The sequence below is a fragment of the Xyrauchen texanus genome, chromosome 42 (assembly GCF_025860055.1).
Source record: "Xyrauchen texanus isolate HMW12.3.18 chromosome 42, RBS_HiC_50CHRs, whole genome shotgun sequence".
Lineage (NCBI taxonomy): Eukaryota > Metazoa > Chordata > Actinopteri > Cypriniformes > Catostomidae > Xyrauchen > Xyrauchen texanus.
In genome coordinates this window covers 18,684,515-18,710,542 of record NC_068317.1, presented here as the reverse complement: position 1 = coordinate 18,710,542, position 26,028 = coordinate 18,684,515, and the positions used below count along the sequence as shown (strand labels likewise).

Here is a 26,028-nt window from a genome sequence, read left to right as displayed (position 1 = left end):
TTCAGATTAGCAGTCATGCCACAAAAGTATTTGTATTGGAATGCAGCAATTGACCAATCAGAATTAAGTATTTATGAAAGCCGTATAATAATCATTAATAATTATTATGAATTGAAAAAAAAAAACATTTAAACTGGTTTATTTATTATTTATTAGCCTGCTTACAAACTAATATACCCAAAACACATTCAATGGAAAGTTTTGCAGATCTAATCAGTCTTTAGCCACTAGCTAATTTCTGGTCAGCTGTTCACTTTGTTTCCTATGCTTTTCCTCCCTAGAAGTGCAGGAACAGCATCTGTTTGCAGCTCTACTTATAAAGTGTGTGGTGCAGCTGGAGCTCATTCAGACTATAGACAACATTGTGTTCTTTCCGGCGACCAGTAAGAAGGAGGATGCTGAGAACTTTGCAGCAGCACAGGTGTTTGCATTGCATCTATCCTAAACTCTAATGGGGTTTTTTCTTCACTTTTTGATGGAGAGTGAGAGAGGGGGCAAGATTAGAACTTGACTTCTAGTCAGTTATACTGTCTAAATGAAGTGTTTTCCTGCAGAGAGATGCTCTGGACGCTGATGTACATGTGGATACTCAGGACCAGGGAATGTTTCGCTACCTAACCTCAGAACAGCTCTTTAAACTGCTTGACTGTCTTCTGGAGTCTCATTGCTTTGCAAAGGCCTTCAACTCTAATAATGAACAGAGGACTGCACTGTGGAAGGCCGGTCAGTAATCTAATTTTAGATGAGAATGAATCCTGATCATTGCTTTTTTGTTAGAAACTGGAGATGCAAGAAAAATATCCATTGTTATGACTTGATTTTGGCCCATAAAAGAGCCACCAGGATACGTTAAGTCTTCCCGTTATCAGATAGAACCACCTGTAAGGCCTAATGGAAAGTCTTTCTCACTTCTGGCTTGATGTCTTCTCCTGTCCCACATTAAAAGAGCTCATTGTGTCTGTGTGAATGATCAGGTTTCAAAGGGAAGTCAAAGCCCAATCTGCTGAAACAGGAGACCAGCAGCCTGGCATGTGGCCTGCGCATCCTTTTCTGCATGTACGCGGACCACAGCAGGCAAGATGCCTGGGAGGAGGTGCAGAGGAGACTACTCAAGTAAGACATCACAGTCGTGTTTGTGGCCAGAACCGCTGTGCTTTTAGGCCCTGCAGCAATGTAAACATTATTCAGCTAATTACATGTTCATAGCCTCTGCTGTTTGCGTGTGGTACAGTTCATATCATCCCCTCTACTCCAGTTCTAGCAGCACTGAGTGTGTTTGACAAGAGGAAACATGAGTGTGCATACATGCAATCATTTTATTAGTTGACAAAGTGGTAACACTTTACAATAAGCTTCTAATCGTTAACAATAGTTTTAATGCATTAGGTGTCATGAACTAAAAATCAACAATATTTATTAGTAGGATTTATTAATCGTGGTTCATGTTAATTTATTGATAAACTATATTTTAGTCCATGTTATTTCAGAATGCATTAAAGGAATAGTAACCTAAAAATGTAAATTCTCTCAACATTTACTCACCTTCAATATTTAAGTCCTTTTTACTATAAAGCTCCACTTCCACATTGTTGTTCTTTTGTTTTATGGCAATTTGCATTCTTCATGCATATCGCCACCTACTGGGCAGGGAGGAGAATTTATAGTAAAAAGGACTTAAATATTGATCTGTCTCTCACCCACACCTATCATATCACTTTAGAAGATATGGAGTAAAACTGGAGTCGTACGGGTTACTTTTATGCTTCCTTTATGTGCTTTTTGGAGCTTCAAAGTTCTGGCTACCATTCACTTGCATTGAATGGACCTACAGAGCTGAAATATTCTTCTAAAAATCTTTATTTGTGTCCTTCGGAAGAAAGTCATGCACATCTGGGATGGCTTCGGGGTGAGTAAATGATGAGAGAATTAGAATTTTTAGGCAAACTATTCCTTTATCCAATGTTAACAAATACAACCTTATTATAAAGTGTTACTGACAACGTTTTTATTTTGGAAACAAGGTTTTTTTTAATTGCCCTCACATTTAGTTAATACAAATGAGTTCAGTTAAATGCACAGAAGCCTTGGTCCAAAAATGGCTGTCTTCAATAAGAATTCTGTATTGGATTCCTATTAGAATTAGAATCATAATTTGGAACCAATTCTAAATGGGATTCTCAATGCTGTAATCTTATAGGATTACAAACTAATATAAAAACAAGATTTTTTAGAACTCATAGTTCCCCATAGGACAGTTATGATTAACAATAGGATAAATTGCCCTGTATGACATCAAAAGGAATTTAAAGTCATCATAAAAAGGCTTGCACAACCCAATTTACTTGTCTAATGTGATGGATTTTCAAGTAAAAGAAGATATGAATCATGCACTATAAGACCAGGTATGTGTTTTAAGAAAGTAAATTGGGTATATTTTGATTTCATGTGCACTGTAAAAAAATCCTTTTAGGATTTTAACACCCCTTCCTCAAAACGGTCCATAAGCTTGACACTATTCCAGTACAACATGTCGTTTTCTTTGCCCCAAGATTCAGCAACACAACATCCAACAGGATTCAAAGAATCCAATAACATCTGCTGGTTATAGTTCCTACTGGAGTTTTGGATGAGATCATTCAAAGACTGCCTTTCAGGAACCCGGTGTGCAGTTGGGAGTCATATTAACTTTCTGTATAACCTTAAAACATATGGGCAGTGCATTAAAAGTCATGTTGGTTCCTGTAAGCAATTTATAAAAAATTTTATGATGGCAAAGTCACTTTGCCACATACTTCCTGAATAGAGAGTGTGGGTTTGGTTAATTGAATTTTGCTACAGAGGCTGCAGGTATTGTTGCTCTGGCAGAGATCCAAGAGAGAAAGATGATTTTATGTACCATTAGGACCTGCTTTTGTGCAGCATAGCTACGATTAGTTGACTGACAGGCGTTAGTGGTAACAAATTAAGTTTTAGAACACTCTTATAACTAGGGATGGGTCACGATGGTCAACTAATTGACTAAAACTCAACAACATGAATGTTTTATTACGTGTTTGATGAATTATAATTTTGTGGGCATGTGTGGAGCGGTCTAGAGATTGTTAGTACAATAATGTTATGAATGGTTGTTGGGGGGGAGGGGGGGCAGTACTTGTTAACGGAGGGGGTTGTTGTGCTGTAGTAAAGACACATCCGCTTAAATCTCTGTGCTCTTAATGGCACTTCAGCTTAAAAGGGCACCTTTAGATTTCTAAATGAAAGGCGTAGGAGCTTATACCTCTGTAGCCCCCATTCTGTGTACATCAGTGCTCCTACTGTCTCTATGACTGATGTTTCCATCAAAATTATTTGGAATAATGTGCAGATTTTGCTGTTTCAGAAGGAAATTGGTATTTTAATTCACCAAAGTGACATTCAACTGATCGCAAAGTATATTCAGAACATTACTGATGTAAAACAACAGCACCATCAATATTTGAAAATATTTGATCAAATCTAGACAAGACCCATTTACATCAGCCATCACTCCAACACCTTATCCTTGAGTAATCATGCTAAATTGTTAATTTGGTACTAGAAAATCACTTTCCATTATATCAAACACAGTTGAAAGCTATTTGGTTTGTTAAATGAATCTTAACATTGTCTTTGTGTTTGTTTTTGAGTTGCCTCAGTATGCAATAGACTGGCATGTCTTAAGGTCAATATTAGGTCAAAAATGGCAAAAAAGAAACAGCTTTGTCTAGAAACTCATCAGTCAATCATTGTTTTGAGGAATGATGGCTATACAATGCTTGAAATTGCCAAAAAACTGAAGATTTCATTCAAAGGTGTGCACTACAGTCTCCAAAGACAAAGGACAACTGGCTCTAACAAAGAAATAGACGTCTCACATGACCTCAGCTGACAGCTTCATTGAATTCTACCCGCTCAACACCAGTTTCATGTACAACAGTATAGAGAAGACTCAGGGGAGCAGACCTTATGGGAAGAATTGCAAAGAAAAAGCCACTTTTGAAAATAAAACAAAATTAAAAGGTTAGAGTGGGCAAAGAAACACAGATAATTGGAAAATTGTGCGAAAAATGCCCAACATAACACATCTATGGCAAGTGTTACAGGAAGTGTGGGGTGAATTGTCACCTGAGTATCTGAACAAACTGACAGCTAGAATAACAAGGCTCTGTAAAGCTGTCATTGCTGCACGTGGATGATTATTTGATGAGAACTCTGTGAAGTAGTTTTTAAATTGTAAAAGTAATTTTTCACGTTATTAATGTCCTGACTATATATTGTGATCAGTTGAATGCCACTTTGGTGAATAAAAGTACCAATTCCTTTCCATAAGCAAAATCTTTACATTATTACAACTTTTGTCTGACAGTGTATAAATTATGTACCTTTCAGATGATGACATTTTTTATTTCTGGAAAATATGGTAGTTCTTTTAGCCAATAGAATTGCTTTATGATCCCATGGGGGGCAGTTATTTCAAATGGCCAAGTGGTGTAGTGGGTGTTCCTTGTCGTTCTATGGGACTCAGACAGATGCACTTTCAGTTGCACTTTTTGTCCTTTTTTTTATAATAATTATATGCCCATCAATTGTGATTATCCAGTGTAACTACAGTATTTACGAAGCACAGCCCACACAGAGGTCACTACCAAAACAAATTACTTTTTATTGGTAACGTAAGGGCTTCCTTAAATGGATACTGTTCACCCAAAAAATTTAATTCTCTCATCATTACTCACCCTCTTGCCATCCCAGATGTGAATGACTTTCTTACTTCTGCAGAACACAAATTAAGATTTTTTTTCTCTGTAGGTCCATACAATGTAACTGAATGGTGACCAGAACTTTGAAAATCCAAAAACCACAAAGGTGGCGTAAAAGTAATCCAAACGACTCCAGTGTTTAAATCCACGTCTTAAGAAATTATATGATAGGTGTGAGTGAGAAACAGAACAATATTGATGTTTTCTTCAACAAATCTCCACTTTCAATTTCCCTTTTTTTTTTTTTTTTTTGCCGATTTAAATTCTTCATGCAAATCGCCACCTACTGGTAGTTAAAGGTGGAGATTTATAGTAAGAGATCTTGATCTGTTTTACACGCACACCTATCTATACTAAATCTATATCTCCAGAAGGCTGGTGGATTACTTTTATGCTGCATTTATGTGATTTTTGGAGATTCAAAGTTCTGATAACCATTCACTTGAATTGTATGGCCCTACAGAGCTGAAATGTTCTTCTAAAAAATTCTTAATTTGTGTTCTGCTGAAGAAAGTCAACACATCTGGGATGGCATGAGGGTGATCCCTTAAAGACAGACCCGTCTTGTTTGTAAGACTAGTGTATTAGTATGTACACAATCCTAGTTCTAACGAGAAGCTGACTCAATTGAGCACGGAATATTGAGTGGTACATAATACCAAGATGTCCATTTCACTCTCTATGCATCTCAAAGGCAGCACTGCTAATGGGGTGCAGTCATGAGAAAGGGCAGACTAGACTATGGCATCCTTTTTTGCAGAAAGACTATAAGAGCTGCTAATCAGTCACTGTTTACCAGCCCAGCGGCTCTCTAAATGTGTGTGTGTGAGAGTGCAGTCACACTTAACTAGGATAAAGGAGATTTAGATGAGATTATGTGTGCGGAGGAGGCTGCAGGGCAGATGGATATATAAGACAATAGAGAGGAGACTTTCAGGTCATAGCAGAGGTCACCATGACTCTTAGGCTATACGACAGGTGCCTAGTAATTAATTTTATACTCATTCAAGCTAAATTAAGATGCATGTGACAGGCTGAGGGTTTGTCTTAGGCACTAATGCATCTCTGTTATAAGATTCCTATTTTACACACATACAAAAATGTACCATAACAATAGTTTCTGCCAAAATGCAAGAGAACAATGCAGTGTAGTCCACCTCTGTTGTTAAAAATATAATGACAATAAAATTTAAAAAACTGCTTACCAGAGGAACTTTAGTAAAAGTAAACTGCTGCATGGCTAGTTATTGGGAGAAAAAAAAAGGAACAAAAGACCTCATTAAAAAACTTTTTCTCAAGTTTTAGAAAAAGTTAAATATATCTGTGTAAAATATCTAATGCATTCAAACAGCTCTCTCATTCTGTCACTTTGTTCATCTCTCAGTGTGTGCAGTGATGCTGTGGCCTACTTCCTCACCCTGACATCTGAGAGCCACCGTGAGGCCTGGACCAACCTGCTGCTGCTCTTCCTGACCAAAGTGCTCAAGATCAGTGATGACAGAGTGAGTGCCTCATTAAACACACATTAACAAACTGCAGAATGTGAATTCACAGATTTCATCCAGGGTTACTCAACTGGAGGTTAGTGTCCCTTAGTGGTTCATACTGGAACTGCAAGTGGGTTCATACGATTGTAATGGCAAAGACAAAATGCCAAATTAAATAAAGCAAGTGTATTTTTACAAAATACATAAATTACATGTAAAAAATGTAAACAAACGAAATATAACACAAAGATGTAGATGTTGATTCCAGCGGCGCTAAACACCTGTTTGCTATATCACTGTGCTGCACCCTAAGAATGATGTTGTTATTGTTTACATGTCAAGGACTATATCTTCTAGTGGAAGAATGGCAATATGTTTAATATATATATATTCAAATATATTCTAAAAGCAGTAAAGCTGCCTGCATCCGACAAACAACAGATAATTTACATTTATGCATTTGGCAGACGCTTTTATCCAAAGCGACTTCCAGTGCACTTATTACAGGGACAATCCCCCTGGAGCAACCTGGAGTTAAGTGCCTTGCTAAAGGACACAATGGTGGTGGGGATTGAACCAGCGACCTTCTGATTAACAGTTATGTGCTTTAGCCCACTATGCAACCACCACTCTCAGATAATTGAACAGATGTCTTATTTCCAATGAAGACTCGCACAGGGGCTGCGATGTGTTCTGCCCATCTCCGGATGCAACATTTTCGAATATGATTTTTACAAAGCTTTGGCTTGACTGGGTTGAACTTGAAATATTTCAACTTGTGTGACAAAACCATTTCCGACCACACACCTGACCAGATTTGACGGATTCATTCAAAACTGTGAGCGCAAAGTGAGAAATATAAACAGATTTGGCAATACATTTTTTTAGACACCTGCTACTTCTGTATATTGGACAAATTTAGCAAATGCATCACAAAATGTTTTTCGTAATTACAGTAAATGTGCAATTATATGTGTGCACGTGTTATTTCGGCACATGCAAAAACTACATATTGAATATCACGGTGTTGTTGTTGTTTGAAATTATAATAATAGCTATAAAAATAGTATTAATAATAATTAAATTTAATAATAAATGCTGAGTTAATATTTTTTTTATATTATTCACCCTCATGCCATTTTAGATGTGTTTGACTTTCTTCTGCAGAACTCAAACAAGATTTTTAGAAGAATATACCAGCTCTGTAGGTCCACAAAATCAAAGTTAATGGTGACTAACTTTTTGAAGCTCCAAAAATCACATTAAGGCTGCATTAAAGTAATCCATATGACTCGTGTTTTAATCCACATCTTCAGAAGCTACGTATATGATAGGTTCAAAATATTGAGATCATTTAGGTCATATGGGTTCAGCTGACAAAATGTTTTTGGGAAACTCATTGTCCATAGCACAGGAGCTGGATCTATTGAAAGGAAAAGCTTAACTATAATTGAACCTTTATTGCCCTGTCAGCAGTAACAGATTCATATGAATGATTAATGATCAGTCATTTTTAATCTGCCTCAATTCTAGCTCTAATGCATTACCGAGTCTGACAGAGACAAAACTGTGCGTTTGTGTTAATATAACCAATTATGAGCGCACACCTGGTTGTAATAATTACCACAAGTCTAATTTGATTACACCGGAGCATGCGGTGTGAAAATGTAAAGGAATTCAAATTATATTCCTCTTTGCTTTGCAGTTCAAGGCCCACGCGTCGAGATATTACCCTCTTCTGTGTGAGATCATGCAGTTTGACCTGATCCCAGAGCTGAGGGCCGTGCTGCGCAAGTTCTTCCTGCGCATCGGATTGGTGTTCCAGATCACACACAGTTTGGAACCACAACGGGCCTCGGATCAGCCTCCAAGCTCCCAAACGCCCCACAGCACCTAGGAGCAGCAGTACCTGTCTGTTGTGAAGCTCCTCTCTTTTAATCTGCTGTTTTGAACAGTGTAGGATGTGGTAATCTGATCTCCTGCAACCAATGAAGAGGTCCAGGAAAGAGTGGACTACATCAGAGAGTTGAGTTTTATTATTATGGTACTTATATCAACCCCCTGTTTGCCCTCTCATGGGGTGCTGTGGACAAACAACCAGTCACAGACCAGGAATCGTGCCCTGCCAACAGGACAAACGACAAAGCCTTGTACAATAGAATCAAATTATGTAAAACATAATGAGGATACAGAATCGCTACTACTATTCAAATGCTTGACTTTTGAGAGCTTCAGAAGGTCCAAATATATTTCAGAAGTGTCTTGGCATAATATTAAAAGCTGTTTGGAGGAAAGAAGGGTTTGGTATCAAGCAAGCAGCCTAGTGTTTCCTCATTTGATTCAGATTTGTTTATTTTGTTATGTTTGCACTGCTAATGGCTAACATTAGCACAAATAAATCCTCAGAAGAAACTAGTGGTATAGAAATCCAGCTTTGTAATATAATCTCACAACACTAGATTTTGTTTTCTGTATTTTTTTGTTTGTTTGTTTGTTGGTTTCTCGGAATTTGCTGCACTTGTTTCCTTGATCAAAAATGCACTGGAGATTTTTACTTTTGTGATAAATTATTGAACTATGCCATCTATTCCTCCATAACTGTCCAGCTAGATATTTCTAAATTATACAGTATATAAACTGATTAGTTCGATTACTCCATTTTATATATGCTGACACTTTTTTTTTTTAATTAAACACAGAGGGCAACTGAGATCCTTTAAAAAAGGAAAAAACTGGAACTTAGAAATTGAGGGCAACTTAAATGTGAGCTGCATCTGAATCACTGGTTTGTACACCTGTTTGAAGTCAAGTTTCACTCTACGAGTACAAATTTTTGAAAAAGTTAATATATTTAAAATCTTGTCTTTGGGGTTGTATTGTATAGAAATTAATGATAGCGGCGCTTTAAAACTGTCGACAGAAATGAGAATCTGAAGCATTCCTGGTTAGTGAGGTGAACTGTAATGGTACAGCCCTGTAAAGTTTTCTATATGGAATAAAACTATCTGTATAACTGTATGTGGCACAGGTCATTATTGCTAGCACACATTTTAATCAGGTCATAGGGTTCCCATGGTTATGAAAACCTGGAAAAAAATAAGGGTGTTTTAAAAGTGTTTTCCATATCTGGAAAAGTCATGGTAATTTCTATAGAGATGTATTTTCTAGTTTTTCTCTGCTCTATACAAGAGCAGCTTGTGAAATATTTTAGAGTAAAACTCACAAGCCAAAGTAATGTTTGTCAGTGAATCATTCTTTTCAAAAACATCAGTCAAAACGATTCATCTGCAAATCAAATGAATGAAAATTACTTGGTCAAAAAGGGAGGGCTGAATTTGCCCTGATGAACTTTTTGAAATCATTTTATGGCATATTGAGAGTGATTTTGAAGTAAATGCATTTACCAGATGTAGTATTTGATCATTATCAAGAGAACATTTATTGAGTCAATAAGCTCTAACTTATATTCATTTTTTCTGTTTAAGCCTCTAGCTGCATAAGCTTATATTTCTATATTATTTATGTTTTAAAAGTAAAACAATCATAAAAGTGAGAAGTAAAAGTAAAACCAAACAAATCACACGTTAAGACTTCTCAAATCCAAAACTCACCTGACAAAAGACAGAACTCATGCAGTTTATGCATTTACACACCGAGTCACAGTATATAAAGTGTCAAGACTGCAGTCTCTGACCGGAGGGCACAGACTCAAATGCTGCTCCATTCTACTGGAAAGCAGATTCACCTAGCAGTGAAATCTTAATGCAATAGCAAGTGTTTTAGAAGTGTAATATTTCATTCACAAGAATTTAAAATGCCATCACAGAAAAAAAAATTGGATTGTAAAACAATTGTTAAGGTACCATTCTTTTTTGGCTTTAAATGAAAAATGAAAATTCTCTCCTATACTCACTCGCATGCCACCCCGGATGTGTAAGTCTTTCAATCTTCTGCAGAACAAAGGAAGGTTTTTAGAAGAATATTTCAGCTCTGTAGGACCTCACAGTGCAAGTGATTGGGTGCAAACATTTTGAAGCTCCAAAATGCACAAAGGCAGTATAAAAGTAATCCATAAGACTCCAGTGGTTTAATGCATGTCTTCAGAAGCGATATGGTACATGTGGGTGAGAAACAGATCAATATATAAGACCTTTTTTCCTATTAATTCTCCTCTCAGCCCAGTAGGTGGTGATATGCACAAAGAATGCAAATAACCAAAAGCAAATGTGAAAGAGATATAGATATATATATATATATATATATATATAGGATTTAAACATTGATCAGTTTCTCACTCACACCTACTATATCGCTTCAGAAGATATGGATTTAACCACCGGAGTCTTATGAATTACTTTTATGCTGCCTTTGTGTGCTTTTAGAGCTTTGAAATTTTGTTACCCATTCACTTGCATTGTGAAGACCTGAAGAGCTGAGATATTCTTCTACAAATCAGTGTGTACAGAAGAAGAAAGAAAGTCAAACACATCTGGGATGGCATGAAAGTCAGGAAATTAAGAAAGAAATTTCATTTTTGGGTGAACTATCCCTTTAAGTATGCTTTAAGGAGTTACTTATAAAATAGCTCTAGAAAGTTAGGATGTTGTGAAACTGGCAGTCATAATTCAAGTCTTGATAACAGCACTAATATTAACCATGGTAGGTAGATGGGCCATCCCAGTCCTGGCTTGTGTGGTTCCGGCTAGATGGCCTGAGACTGCCCATGAATTTCTTGAGTGTATCCAAGGAGCTAGGACGTAACCAGGGTTCTGTGGCAATGGTGTCAATGGAAACACGCCGGTGGACAGGAGGAATCTGTGACCATAGCTCCTCCCCTCCTTCACCTGAAGCGTACCCTAGACAGCACAAAAGATTTATAGTACGTTTAGATATTTTACCCTCATATTTCCCATAAACAACTGTTTTTCATTAGAAGATTCACACTTTTTTGGAAGGGGAAACGCAAGTTGTCATTTAAATCGAAGAACAGCCTGTTGACAAAAACCTAGTCTCACACTGCACACCCACAGAGCACCCATTGACTATTCACTAACCATCTGATGCATGTTCACATAAATGACAAGAGCCTTCTCAAAACTACAAGCCCCAATCTGTTTCAACGCAATTTCCAGGGGTCAAAATGCACAGATTTTTACCGGTCCTTCAGGAAACACTCCTGCGAGGAAAAACTAGTCACTAGATTTGACACATCTGCAAGGTTTGTGGCATTGAATCTTTGAATTATATTCAAGAGCCGTTTGAGATACACATAGTGGAAAGAAAAACAACATATGCTTGAGCACAACTGCATATTCTGTTTTGTTCTCAGTTTATTTGCCCCCCAATTTATCCGCCCAAAATGTCACGTACAAATCCTGCTGTGGTTGGTCATTTTAAATGTCTCTTCCTGTCTAAATAAGCAGTTCTTGCCCAGAATAAACTACAAAGTGGAACAAACGTAATGTTAACACTCTGGTTAACAGATTTTACTTTCAGATACCAGAGATCCTGACCTGATCTCCAGTCATGTTCTCTCATGTTATTCAGTGATGTCATCTTGTTTCTTGTGCGTTCCCTCAGCTTCTCGATTTCTGTGCTGGTTATTGAGTGCTGGGACTTGTTGTCTGATCCACTGTCAGGTCGGGTGAACCTGGACATCACATCCTACAGACAATTTAAAAAAGGAACGACTTGTGATATGATAAGTATTTGCCAATACATTAAATTTAAAAAAAGAGATTCAAAATGTTGAGATCATTTAGGTCATATGGGTTCAGCAGACAAAAAAAGGTTGGGAACCTCTCATTATCCATAACACTGATTCTAGTTAGAGCACGGAGAACTACACCCTTACTTGCCGTACACAATGTCACTTACATTAGAGATATCCCCCTTCCTGGTTGTTGGTCTCAATCTGGCAGAGACTTGTATATCTCTCTGGTTATGCTGGGATTGTAAAAGGAATGAATCGGCACTGGGATCTGTGAAGAAGACAACAGAGAACAAAAAATGTCACACTTTCCAATAACAGCTGTGGATCTCTTGAGATTTCTTGATGTGTTCTATCTAGTTCTAACATGTTCGACTCCTGCAATCAAGGCTTGATAATTGAAACTGAACCAATGAAAGGATGCTGAAAATATTTGAGACTGAAGACTGTTCAGGTATTTATTTACAAGGTGAATGTCGATCTCTCTGGGGTGTCAATGAGAACAGGCATTCTCTTAACCCCAGAGTCAGTCTCTCTTCTGTCTGGCATAGCTGTCACTCTGGTTGGCACAGATTCCCTGGTGGCACTGACAGCAGCTGTGTGAGTGCAGTGTCACGCATTGTCTGCTGCTCATACGGACATATGAACACCCAAATACATGTAATGACCACCAATAGACTTGGCTTCAAATTAAGCTATTTATAATTACTACACTGTAACACCAATCCTACCCCTAACAGACAGTTTGTAATATGTTTTGATTGTAATTGAGATTTTTGGCTTTTAGTCTATGTCTGTTAGCTTTGAGGACACATGTATGCTAGAATATTCCTGCTTTGTTCATTTTTGTCTGCTTTATACTAGACTTTTCAAATTTACAGTATTCTTCTGCGAAAATTTAAAAACAAAATGTATCACTCCCCGTTTGCAAGGGAGTATAAAATAAAAACATTTGTAAACTAAAGGCTAAAAGGACAGATCCTTCCATATGTTCTTCCACAATTTCCTATTTCAACAGGAAATAGGTCAACACAAGGAAAGAAATGTTAATTTTTAAACCATGTGACCATGGCAACATTTTTGCAAAACAAAATTACCTGCTTCATTACATGTTTGGCTGCAGTTTCCCAGTAAAATATCCAGTGGGGGGGGGCGCCAAAAGCGAGTGAAATGGTGACGTGATCACACAAGAGTTTTAATGTGTAAAACCTACCTCCCTAACCTAAAACTTCAACCTAAACCTAACCAATAGTCCCCTATAAGCAAATGAGAGGTAAACAAAACTGATATCCTTACCCTTAACCAAAACCTTAACCTAACCAATGGTGTCTTAAAAGAAAATGCACCATGAAGCACATTTATTTGAAGCAACCATGTCTTTTCGTGTCACTTCTATGACATTTTCTTCACGTGTCATCTTGCATGCTTGGCTGGGCTAAAACCATGATCTTTTGAGTACAAAGTCCAATACTCTATCAAGTGAGCTACAGCGAAGGCTAATCACATTGGAATAAGTGTGTATATGTAGTCTGTAATGCAAGCTTTAAAATGTGTCATTTTTCAAATGATGCATTAGAGTAAAAGTATGATATGATAATATAGCAATGTGTGAAAGTGAATAAATCATACAGTTGTTGTAGCGTCTCTAGTGTTCATTTTACCAAAAGTAGAATTTGGCACATAAAAGGCCAGTTTGCAAAAATAAAGTTACAGTTTATGAGACTAGGTTTCATTTATTAGTAATAATAATTAGTGAGGAGAATTTTATATCTATTTTCAGATTGGTTTTGTGAACATATTTTGAGAAATTTGGTTGTTGTGAGTATAGTGAAACCATTACACATACATCACTCATTAGTACATGGAAGAATATGTAAGCCACACTCTTCAGTACTGACATACACTTCAGTACGTCATCCAAATGTTGATCTAATAGCTCTAAAAGTCTCAACTTTGCGGGTGAAAAAGCACAGAAAACAAGTGTGACTAACGGCTGAGTAAACCGCTTTCTTCTGATTTTTCTTTCAAGGGAACTTACCAATAAAGGCACTCTCTGAGTCTAACAGCGAGGGTCTGCCCGGATCTTCCACAGAATTCCCCCTCTGGGAGGGATAAACACATCAATATAAATGTCAAGTCAATAACCAGAACTGTCAAGAGAGTGCTAACAGACTGCAGATAACCTTGATGGGCTCAGAAAAATGGGTCATCCAAATACTGAATCATGATATCATGTGTGCACCAGTGTGCAGACAATATACTCACCATCTCATGATGCTGATGGCCTGAAGACACCAGGTCAAAGTAATCTGCCCAGGGAATACAGGAATGAATGTAAAAAAAGTCTTTGTGAAAACAGTGATATAAACGCACACACCGAGTGCTCAGAAGTGACAGCAATTATCAATCATGAAGACAGAACAATGAAAAGAAAAAACTTCAATAAGTAAAATAACATTTCATAATAATCAGAATTCAGTTAAAGGTGCACTCAGTTATAAAAAGTTTTTCTCCTAAAGAAATTAATTGTAATTTGAAACATGTATAAAATCATGAGCACTCACATGAGATGAGGACCCCAGTCACATCACTAACCTTATAAAAGCTGTTATATTCTACAGGGAGAGGGTACGCACATGGGGGCTGCCATTTTAGAATCTCATGATCATCTGAATACTACTCGCTTAATCTCAGTAACCATCCTGTTATTGGACACTTTCCCTCTTGGATTAAATGAATCATGGTTTATTGTGAATAGTGATTTTCTACAATGGCATCTGTAACTGAAAACTATTGATTTTGAATGACGCTGCATCCACACCACTAGATAAGTCCAAGATGACATGAACAAAAAGTTACAGCGTGCACCTTTAAATCTACACATAAAGTGTGTTAAACATCTGTATGATGTATATGCACATAGATCAACAATTAAAAAAAAGAAAATGGCACAGATGGAATGTTGAATTCCCACCACTAAATTTCCATTCCTAACATGCACACATACACAGACTGACCAGTTGCCCTGCCTTTCAGGCTGTTGATGGTTCGTTGCTGTTGTCGTAGCAGCGCCTGCTGCTGGATGTCTAGACTGTGATCATCAACGGGGGGATCAGGAAACACCTGCCGCACCTCCTCACGAGATGCACCGTCTAACACACACACACAAAGAGAGAGAGATATGATTCATCCTCTCCTCCTGGTTTACAGCATCACTCTGACAGATAAAATGCAGTGATGCTGAATACGGACATTGAGCTTCACATGGTAAAACATTCATTCATCATAATAGCAATGCTGATACTTTCCATCTTTTTAATTTCTCCATAAGGGTCTGTGCCAACAGCCTTGTCACATGACAACACTATGTCAATGATTTCCCACCAATCAAGGCTGCATGCATTATGTATGAGAACAATAGAGTTTGACTTCCACTTAAGAAACTAAAACCAAAGCACCCTTAAGGCAAATCAGTCCACTTAAATGTGTAAATACCAAACCTTAAATCTCCAAAAGCATTTGTCAAGATTGTTTTAACATGTCAGATCACCAGATAAAAGTAAATCCTAAATTCTACTTCTTTAAAAAAAAAAAAAACTAAATCTTGAGTGGAAGAGCCCCTGATGTGCATTGTTTTGTGTGTGAAAATACTTCCCCATTTTAAAAGAGTTTAAAATTTAACATTTCTTGAGGGGTGGCAAGTAATAGACAGGAAGTTCAGTTCACATTTACCTCTGCACTTCAGACGGTTAAACTCCTGAAGATTCTGCACATTTACTGCTGCAGTGTAGGAAGCCGGCCTCCTGAAGGGGACCTGTTTGCGCAGTCTCGCCATTTTGAAAACATCCTCTGGGAGGTGCTCTCTTTGCCTGTTACCAATAAGCATGCATATAGTAACAAACAAATGCCTTATTCTGTTATCAAAATCATGATAATATTAGTATGTTTAAAGAGATGCAAGATCAGTTGTGATGCATTATCATGTATTCAACACTGCTTTAGTCCTGTTTAAAATACTGACATCTGCTTCAGAGAAAGTCCTAACCCCCACATCACATTAGCAGTTTACTGTGAAAGACCCCGAAAGAGCTCTTAAATGGGCAAATGCTTGAAAACCCCATGAAGTGACTTGCCAAGCACAGTTTTCATACTTATGTTAATTTATTTACTATTGAAACAGGAAGTTGGGGCAGGAGATATAGTTTAAGGCTAATAGCCTTTAGCTTGCATAACCATGAAGCTGATTTGCTACTTGCTAATGCTTGTCAGAAGTAGAAGCTTAGCTTGCTGTAGCACTTAAGAGGCAGAAGAGAACTAAGAGAAATTGTACAATTCTACACAGAATTACTTAAATACAAAATCTTCACTGACTTTCTGTTTTTTACTCTGCTAAAGCACAGAAAAGACATGTCCCATGTCACAAAATGGAAAACAAAGAGAAAAAGGCGAGACATTTACCATAATTTGCTGATGGGTTGTGCATGCCACCGGACACAAACACACAAGTAAAAGTTCCCAGACTAGCTAAAAAGCTACAAAATATTATACAAGTAATATAATGATATATAAATGATGTTTTAAGGAGCTAGCAAGTGTAATCTATCACCCAAACCAAAAAGGCATATCGAAAAATAATACTACTAATAGTACTATACTAGCTAAAACAATCATAAAATCACGAAGATACACTAAACATAATATACAATTTTATTAACGTCACCATAGGACACTTTGGCAGCTACCCAGAAACCAACGAGTGACCTTGGCATTGGAAAATCTGACAATTACGAGTCGCCACGTACTAAAGCCATTCCGCATGGTTAGCTAACTCTGCAAAGAAAGCAGGGCAATGAAAGTTTTGCAATCAAGCAGTGCTGAACTGTGGTCAAGTGGAAATGAAACTGGAACATTTGCTCACTGCGCTCGGAACCATTCGGCCCGATGGTGGAAAAGCAGCGATGGCCTATAAGCCACAAACTTTTCCCAATTTTGATTTGATGGCCTGTTGAAATTTAAGCATGTTTGCTCATCAGACTTGTAAGGGAAAACACAACTTGAATATAGGGTCTAATTTATCACACATGAAACACAAGGACTGTAAATAATATGAATAATTATAAAGGTGTAAAACACATGCATAATCTTAGGAATTTGTCTGTGCAGATTGTTTATAAATGTACCTGGCAGGAGCAGGAGAGGGACTGCCATGTCTGCTGGACTGCACTAACTGCCCCTCCAGATGTCTCTGTTCACGTCGCAGCTGTCTACGCAAGGCAGATAACTCCCTGATAACAGTCTCCTTTTCTTCTAATACAAATTCAGCAGACAAGATCTAATAAGCCTGAGCACCTGTGATAGAAGAGGAGTTCTGTCGTGGCCACATGATGTAATAAGTTACCTGTCGCCCTGATCTCGTTCTTGCGGGCAGGCACTGGGGGTGAATGTGGCACTGACATAGAACGCACCTATATGAAGAGAAACACACTGTGTAAATTTTCCTAACACCATTTCTCTGGGGTGGGAGTTCAGTAATTGTCAAGCATTGCTGTCTAGATGGTTTGTGAAACATGTTTGCAGTTTTATGTGTTTGTGTGTGTCACTCACAGACAGAGTTGCAGTAGAGTGGTGGCTCTCCACCGATGGAGGTCTGGGCATCTGTTGACATAGTTTCTTCTGCAAGGCTGGTAATGGTGGCGATGGAGCCCTGTGAACCTTTCGGTATTTGAAAATTATGTGTCAGCAATGATAGGGATGTTTACTATGAGGTAAAACCCTTATGCCAGACAATCGTCTCATATTTTTCGTGCCATTTGCTTTAGATTTTTTTAAACATACATAAACTTGCATTAAACATCCACTAAACAAGGCAATTCATAATAACGTTATGTCGAGTGCGTTTCGAACAGTAGGTGGGTACATTTGACATTTGCTATAAGTAGTCATAATTTATTGTAATATGAGGCCAAGCACTAGTAAGCCCAAATATGCGAAGTGTTAATCTCGTCAACAAAATGACTGAAGAAAACGTTCGTTGATGAAGAGTTTTTTGATTTCATCAACTATAACGAATACGAGATGAAAAACGCATCATGACAATAATTAAGTGATTTTATTAAAGCATACTACTGATGAAAATATGATGAGTAACAAAAAATATATGGCAAGATATTAACAGAAGAAGAAACATTATTCTAGAGAAACATCTGTTAATCGAAGAAGATATTAGATATGGATCATCTAATCCAATGATCCAGTATGTTGGGGATTTCCCCGCTCAAACAGCATGAGTAAAACGTGCTGAACACCAGCAAAACGAACCTCTATAAAATGCATTATTTACCTCACTCAGACAAGATTATTCACTATATCCACAACATACAGTTTATGTAATAGTACAAATGACATCTGCACAGACAGTGAAGCGAATGAACAGGTGAATTTGAACTAACTTACATGCTAGTTATAATAAGCATACCTTGAGTATCCCGTTTCCATGAAAACGCTACACACAGTTTAATATCAGCAACTGGCTAAACACGGAAATTAATAACAGTCCCTAAAGCATAAAGAATACAGTAGAATAACTTCTAAAGAGGAGCTAATACTTCAGTATATTCATGTTATTATTTCTGGAGTTCAGGTTTTAACAACAAGGGCAGATGTACAGTGTGTTGTGTGTAATCTGTGTTTTATATGTTTGATACATGTTTAAATTGAGAAAATGTTTTTTTTAAATGAATATTTGTTTTCAAAATATTATCTGATTAAAGTTTAGTTTCAACCACATTTTTGTCATCTTGCACATTATCATTAACTCAAAATGATATTACTTTCATTGACTAAAATTATTGGCCATTTTATTCAGAGTAAAACTGACTAAAATTAATGAATATTACATGATTAACTTTTTACTAATGTTAAAAGGATATTTTCAGCAAAAAAAAGTAAGAAAAATTAACACTTTATTTGACAGTATTCTGGAAATATTGCCAAACAAAAATTATAGTCCCACAACTGCCCATATTTCATTTAGCTGTTTTTGAAAAATTGCTTATGAGCGGACATGGCAAGTCTACTGTGTGATTTACAATGTCTTTGTATGTGCTTATGAACAATTGTAAAAGTTCCACTGTAGATATGATAGTGTGCACCCTTTACCTCTTCCAGATGTGTCTGCTTCTCTCGCTCAAGTCTCTTCCTCAGGGTCTCGTTCTCTCTCTCCTCTGCTTCTTTTCTCTTTTTCTCAGCTTCTTTTTGGCGTTCTTCAGCTTGTCTGATCAGCTCTTCGTTTTTGGCATTTTGCTGTAAAATAAGTGAAAAATGCGTGACAAGATGTGACGAGACAGGTTTCCAGCAAAGTAATTTGTCTATCCACACAGAGCTCAAAAATGCTGTGCTCCATCACAGAAATCACTGGCAATCAAAACATTTTTGATGTTTAATATACAGTTATGTGGATCAGTATTTTGGAAATGAGATTACAGTGAGTGAGGGCGGCTATCCAGTGCGACACAAAATCTGGCTAAATCAAAAACAAGGTTACGTTCAGGATTCAGATGGTATAACTGCTAATAAAGTACCTCTTTCTCCTTTTGCCGTTTCCTCTTCAGCTCCTCCTCATACTCCCTCTGGATCAGAGCTCGCTGTTCAACTAGTCTTCTCTCTTCATTTTCCTCCTCGAGTCTCTGCCGCTCCCTCTCTTCTGCCTCTTTTCTCCTCTTTTCCTCGATCTGTTCATTCCAAAAAATTCCAAAAAGTCTGATTGAGATGGCAGGTCAAAAGAATAGACAATGAAACTAAAGCCAATTTAAAGAGGCAAGTGGGTCTGTACCTGTTGTTTCAAATAATCCTTGTATAATTCCTGGTCATGTAGCTGCAATGGAGTGGCCAGTTCACTGAAAAGGTTGCCCCGCGCATGCATAGATGGCTGAGTAGAAGAGAAACCTGCAGGCTCTACATAGGCAGAGAGTACTTGAATGGGTTAGTTTGAAACGGTTTATGGTGGCATCCCCAATCCTCTAAAGGAAGGCATTATTAACCTTTTCAGAACATTGGGACCCCCTCAGACAGATTTTAGGCCAATCTAATTTCTAATCTTTTCTTTTTATTTTTCTGTTTCAAAAGTGTCTTTTTCATTGGAATTCTTCGCACTATTCTTCTCTTAAGACCTGCACTCCTGAGTGTTCTCTTTACTGTTGTACATGAAACTGGTGTTTAGCGGGTAGAATTCAATGAAGCTGTCAGCTGAGGACATGTGAGGCGTCTATTTCTCAAACTAGAGACTGATGTACTTATCCTCTTGTTTAGTTGTACATCTGGCCTTCCACATCTCTTTCTGTCCTTGTTAGAGCCAGTTGATCTTTGTCTTTGAAGACTGTAGTGTACACCTCTGTATGAAATCTTCTGTTTTTTGGTGTTTTCAAGCATTGTATAGCCTTCATTCCTCAAAACAATGACTGACTGACGAGTTTCTAGAGAAAGCTGTTTCTTTTTGCCATTTTGACCTAATATTGACCTTAAGACATGCCAGTCTATTGCATACTGTGGCAACTCAAAAACAAACACAAAGACAATGTTAAGATTCATTTAACAAACCAAATAGCTTTCAACTGTGTTTGATATAATGGAAAGTGATTTTCTAGTTTCAAATTAACAATTTAGCATGATTACTCAAAGATAAGGTGTAGGAGTGATGGCTGACGGAAATGGGTCTTGTCTAGATTTGATCAAAAATGACTTTTTTCAAATACTGATGGTGCTGTTTTTTACATCAATAATGTCCTGACTCTCCTTGATCAGTTGAATGTCACTTTGGTGTATTGAAGTACCAATTTCCTTCTGAAACATCACAATCTGCTTTAGCAGACAACATACAGTATTGTTCATTTCCATCTCATTGAATCTAAGACTATCATTGGTCTACAGTCCACAGCAATTTATTTTTCAAATTAATTTGTCAATCATCCAAGATAGATTTATTATAAGGACTTGCCTCAATGTACACAGGCAGCTGATTTTGTAGCATTTCACTTTGGCTGCGTTGCATCATAAACACGGTGTTTTTAGGTTGCTGTGTCAAGTTATACATAGTTTGAAACTTCCCTGCATTCGAAATTGTGCTTCGTCCAGCTGTGTTTCTTTTTAAACAAGACCATATTCTTATCCTGTGGTTTGTTGCCTAAACAGCTGGAGTTTCACATACTGCCCCCTGCTGAAAACAGGTGGTACTTCAAGCTCAGATGGTAGGAATATTCCTTATTACAGTCTGGGGACATTATTAATTGTGTTTTTCTTTTTAACAGGCTACATTTTATACAATTAAATCACACTGAATTATAATATTAAATCAATATAATTTGGATTATATTTACATGTTCTATTCACTCAAACGTTCCTCCATTTAATTAGGCTTAATGAATGTTAACCACATTGTAAATATGTGGCCAGGGTTACTTGATGCATTGAGGAAGAGTTTGTTACCTGGCTTTGAAGCAGCCGGATTCCGGACTTCTCTGCCTCCAGAATCATAGGCTTCCACGTTTGTTTTATGCATTCGTTTCAAATCACCTGTTAACACAGAAACACATCACATCACATCATCATGCCACATACTCTCCATAAAGAATTTCAATTAAAAACTAATGCAGCATCTTTCAACCAACAGCTTGTGAACTTCAAGAATAAGCGCCACACCTATAAATGTGTGTGAAAAGTCACTAACACCACAGAGGAAATATAAGTGGCAAGACTGTCATTTACACAAGTAAAACAACTCAAAATATTTATATACTTTGATTTTATAAATTAAATATAATGTTTTTTTGTTATACTGATCTTGAATTTCATGTATTGGAAGCAGGGAAAATGGGAAAGTGTAAGGATCTAAGTGACTTTGATAAGGGCCAAATTGTGATATCTAGACGACTGGGTCAGAGCATCTCCATAACGGCTTGTGTGGTGTTCCCGTTATGCAGTGGTTAGTACCTATCAAAAGTGGTCCAAGGAAGGACAACCGGTGAACAAGCGACCGGGTCGTGGGCGTCCAAGGCTTATTGATATGTGTGGGGAGCAATGGCTAGCCCATCTGGTCCTATCCCACAGAAGAGCTACTGGCCATGATTGAAAGGGGTCAGAACACACAGTGCATCGCAGCTTACTGCATATGGGGCTGCGTTGCTGCAGACCGGTCAGAGTGCCCATGATGACCCCTATCCACAGCCAAAAGTGCCTTCAATGGGCACATGAACATCAAAACTGGTGGCCTGGTCTTATGAATCACATTTTCTTTTAGATCATGTGGACGGCCGGGTGCATGTGCATTGTTTATCTGGGGAAGAGATGGCAGCAGGATGCACCATGGGAAGAGGGCAGGCTGGCAGAGGCAGTATGATGCTCTGGGTAATGTTCTGCTGGGAAACCTTGGGTCCTGGCATTCATGTGGATGTTACTTTGACATGTACCACTTACCTAAAAATGGTTGCAGACCACATACACCCCTTAATGGCAACGTTATTCCCTGATGGCAGTGGCACTTTTTCAGCAGGATAATGTGCCCTGCGACGATGCAAAATTTGTTCAGGAAAAGTTTGAGGAACATGACAAAGAGTTCAACCACTCGCAGACACCAGCTCACACCTCCCCCAGCAGCGAGTCCTCCGGCACCTCCGGTGGTTCCTCCAGCACTCAGCAATTGTTGTTATTGGTATCAGTCCTACCGAGATTTAATTTGCTTTTATGGGGAGTGTGGTGTATCTTTAGTGTGATTTAACCTCCTCTTAGGCGCTATGTATTTTAAATTCGTTTCTTTCTCATTTTATTTGTAAGCAACTGTTACAAGTACAACCCTGCAGCAGACAGCAACCCCTTCATCGCCAGGCAGATGGCCACGGCTGTTCCCCTGGTGGATGGCAGTGGCAAGGACTCCCTCCTTCCCGGGTTATGGCACCACTGTAACAGTATATGGATGGGCAAGGAGGAGGCAGGAACCGGCTGAACAGTAAACAAAGTTTTATTTTCAAACTTAACTTAAAACCAACATAAACAAGCATGCAACAACCCGCATGCGTCTCTCTCTCCTCAACCGGCATTTCCGGCTGCCCCTTATCTCGCACGCCCACTGATCAGCTGATTCCGCACCGGCCATGCTCCATCATGGCCCGGCCATGCCCTCATCCTTGTCACAACCACTGTTGTCAGACTTCATTTCTGATTTAATCTGTACTGAAACATGATCTTGACAAAAGTTTTAAGGTTCTCTGCTTTCCCCATTGCAGAGGTGGGTAGTAATGCACTACATTTACTTAAGTAACTGTGGAAAATATTTACTTTTATGAGTATGTTTTATTTCTGATAAAATAAAAGTACTTTTACTTTGTTACAACTGATAACATTAATAAGTGTTAATAAGTGCGTAATATATTGCGATTTTTGAATGGGAATCTTACGACAGAGGAACTTCACAGCTGCACGCTGTCACTCGAGTTGCGTTCAACACTACAGCAGCAAGAACGCAAAACATACATTTCCTCACTCCACACAATGTCTTCATTTTACACCAAGACAAGGCTTTACAGTTGAAGTCAGAAATTACATACACTTAGGTTGAATAATTAAATCAAATTATTTAACCACTCCACAGATTTAATATTAGCAAACTATAGTTTTGGCAAGTCGTTTAAGACACAGGGTTTGCACAGATGCTTCAAAGTTAAATTCAAGGACTTTCAAGGACTTTTAAAGTACATTTTTATTTGTTTTCAAGGACTATGCTCAAGATGTCAAAAATATATTTTTGTTAATATTAAATAAAAACTGAATGGTTAATTTATTTTTATAAAACACCACTTATTACAAGTACAACAATGATTATATTTAACTACACAGTCTCACAGTAACAATTCTTGGTTAATTCATGACGCAATTGTAGTGTGCTCCCTTAAAACGCACTTCGCTTTCCAACAAAAGTGAATAACTGGGTTGGTAAACAGTAGTCCATATGACTCGTGCTGTGATCCATGTTTTCTAAAGTCAAACAACAGATTTATGTGAGGAACTGACTGAAATTGCAAATGGGTCATTCTCAAAAAAATTTGACTTTTCAACTTACAAAATATTACAAAAATGTTCCATTTAGTTCAGTTTTTGTCTACAAATGCTGAGGGTAAAAATGTTGTAACACGTTGACATTAATTTTTATTCATAAAGGAAAATGGTGTACAACAAGTACTTTTGTGTGAAAATATTAGTTAAAATGTGAATAACTTTAACATGCTGGGAAAAATCACTATATCCATATTTAAGCAGACTCTGAACTTATACCTTAAATAATTTTCTAAAACTTTTTGAATACAATTTTTTTTTTTTTTTATGTAAAAAAGGTTTTAACATTTATAAAACCAATAACATGAAATCAATGGACAAACATTTTTTTTTAATTATTACAATTATTAATAATAATTTTGTTTTGCTTTTTTGCTTTTATTAAAAAAGAAGTACAAAATAAATGCACAAATAACTTTACGTCATAGAAGTGGTGTACCAGAAGAAGGGAACAATGATTTTTTTCAGGCAATTAACAATTTAAAATATATTTTCAAAAAAATTTACAAAACCGAGTCAAGCCATTTCATATCATTAAAGGATAGGTTAAAAATTATTTAAAAAATATATATTTTTCCGCTATTTTAAAGCTTTTTCATGACTAAAATATCAAGGGGCATGTTTGTCAACATATTTTGATATTGACCCAAATGTTGTCAGAAATTTTGTGAAACACAAAGCTTTCTTTACAGCAGGGGGCACTAGACGGCTCACAAAACTAAATCCTCCATTGACATGCATTCAAATCATTCAAATCTCATATTATTTATCCCATTATTATTTTTTCACTCTGTAGAGTAAATTGTAATTAAAACTGATAGTTGCAAGGATTCATAGTGGTTAAATCCGCAACAGCAGTATCTATAAAATATATATATATTTTTTAATCCAATTAGCTTCTGATAGGAGGTGGACTGAATTGGAGGTGTACCTGTGGATGTATTTTAAGGCATTCCTTCAAAATCAGTGCTTTTTTTTTTTTTTGACATCATGGAAAAATCGAAAGAAATCAGCATAAAGTGCAGAAAAAACATTGTGGACCTCCACAAGTCTGGTTCATCATTGGGAGCAATTTCCAAATGCCTGAAGGTGCCATGTTCATCTGTACAAACAATAGTATGCTAGTATAAACACCGTGGGACCACGCAGCCATCATACTGCTCAAAAAGGAGACACATTCGGTCTCCTAGAGATTAACGTAGTTTAGTGCAAAAAGTGCAAATCAATCCCAGCACAACAGCAAAGGGCCCTGTGAAGATGCTGGTGGCAACAGGTAGACAAGCATCTATATCCACAGTAAAATGAGTTAAGTATTGGAGTGGCCATAACAAAGCCCTGACCTTAATCCAATAAAACATTTGTGGGCAGAACTGAAAAAGCATGTGCGAGCAAGGAGGCCTACAAACCTGACACCATTACACCAGTTCTATCTGCAGTAATGGGCCAACATTCCAGCAACTTATGGTGAGAAACTTGTGGAAGGCTACACAAAACGTTTGACCCAAGTTACTGTAAACAATTTAAAGGCAATGCTACCAAATACTAACAAAGTGTATGTAAACTTCTGACCCACTGGGAATGTGATGAAAGAAATAAAAGCTGAAATAAATCATTCTCTCTAATATTATCCTGACATTTCACATTCTTAAAATAAAAAAGTGATCCTAACTGCAATGTTTTCTACGATTAAATATCAGGACTTGTGAAAAACTGTGTTTTAAATGTATTTGGCTAAGGTGTATGTAAACTTCTGACTTCAACTGTATTTGAAAATTTAAATTGCAGCTCCAACTAAAGAAAACACGGTGAGGTAAGTTTTAGAGTTTTTGACAATGTGGGCTTGTCTGTGTCATGGTGATACTCATTCATTTTCAGCATGAATCTGTAACTGTGGGCTTTTATGACCTCAGTCTCTAAGTTTGCATTTTTATATCAGTGCTGCAACATATCAGAA

At 37.4% G+C, this 26,028-nt stretch overlaps 2 protein-coding genes across 6 annotated transcripts in view; one reads left to right on the top strand and one right to left on the bottom strand.

Annotated features, from left to right (window-relative positions):
* LOC127635084 (brefeldin A-inhibited guanine nucleotide-exchange protein 1-like) overlaps nucleotides 1–9,275 on the top strand; it is an 84,874-nt gene extending 75,599 nt beyond the window's left edge. For 2 of the 3 annotated variants that reach the window (XM_052114863.1, XM_052114861.1), the window contains 5 exons: nucleotides 282–421; nucleotides 555–723; nucleotides 975–1,113; nucleotides 6,163–6,280; nucleotides 7,971–9,275. In XM_052114863.1, the coding sequence (XP_051970823.1) occupies nucleotides 282–421; nucleotides 555–723; nucleotides 975–1,113; nucleotides 6,163–6,280; nucleotides 7,971–8,162 (758 nt within the window). In that variant the 3' untranslated portion in view covers nucleotides 8,163–9,275. The remainder of the gene's footprint in view (nucleotides 1–281; nucleotides 422–554; nucleotides 724–974; nucleotides 1,114–6,162; nucleotides 6,281–7,970) is intronic. The other variant, XM_052114862.1, reaches the window with a different exon arrangement.
* A 1,430-nt stretch (nucleotides 9,276–10,705) lies between these two features.
* LOC127634918 (centrosome and spindle pole-associated protein 1-like) overlaps nucleotides 10,706–26,028 on the bottom strand; it is a 34,426-nt gene continuing 19,103 nt past the window's right edge. For 2 of the 3 annotated variants that reach the window (XM_052114673.1, XM_052114672.1), the window contains 14 exons: nucleotides 21,456–21,542; nucleotides 19,807–19,928; nucleotides 19,556–19,705; nucleotides 19,134–19,277; nucleotides 17,580–17,687; nucleotides 17,374–17,440; nucleotides 17,156–17,282; nucleotides 15,708–15,844; nucleotides 14,993–15,127; nucleotides 14,241–14,284; nucleotides 14,014–14,077; nucleotides 12,143–12,246; nucleotides 11,779–11,929; nucleotides 10,706–11,121 (listed from right to left, as the gene is read on the bottom strand). In XM_052114673.1, the coding sequence (XP_051970633.1) occupies nucleotides 10,916–11,121; nucleotides 11,779–11,929; nucleotides 12,143–12,246; nucleotides 14,014–14,077; nucleotides 14,241–14,284; nucleotides 14,993–15,127; nucleotides 15,708–15,844; nucleotides 17,156–17,282; nucleotides 17,374–17,440; nucleotides 17,580–17,687; nucleotides 19,134–19,277; nucleotides 19,556–19,705; nucleotides 19,807–19,928; nucleotides 21,456–21,542 (1,646 nt within the window). In that variant the 3' untranslated portion in view covers nucleotides 10,706–10,915. The remainder of the gene's footprint in view (nucleotides 11,122–11,778; nucleotides 11,930–12,142; nucleotides 12,247–14,013; nucleotides 14,078–14,240; nucleotides 14,285–14,992; nucleotides 15,128–15,707; nucleotides 15,845–17,155; nucleotides 17,283–17,373; nucleotides 17,441–17,579; nucleotides 17,688–19,133; nucleotides 19,278–19,555; nucleotides 19,706–19,806; nucleotides 19,929–21,455; nucleotides 21,543–26,028) is intronic. The other variant, XM_052114674.1, reaches the window with a different exon arrangement.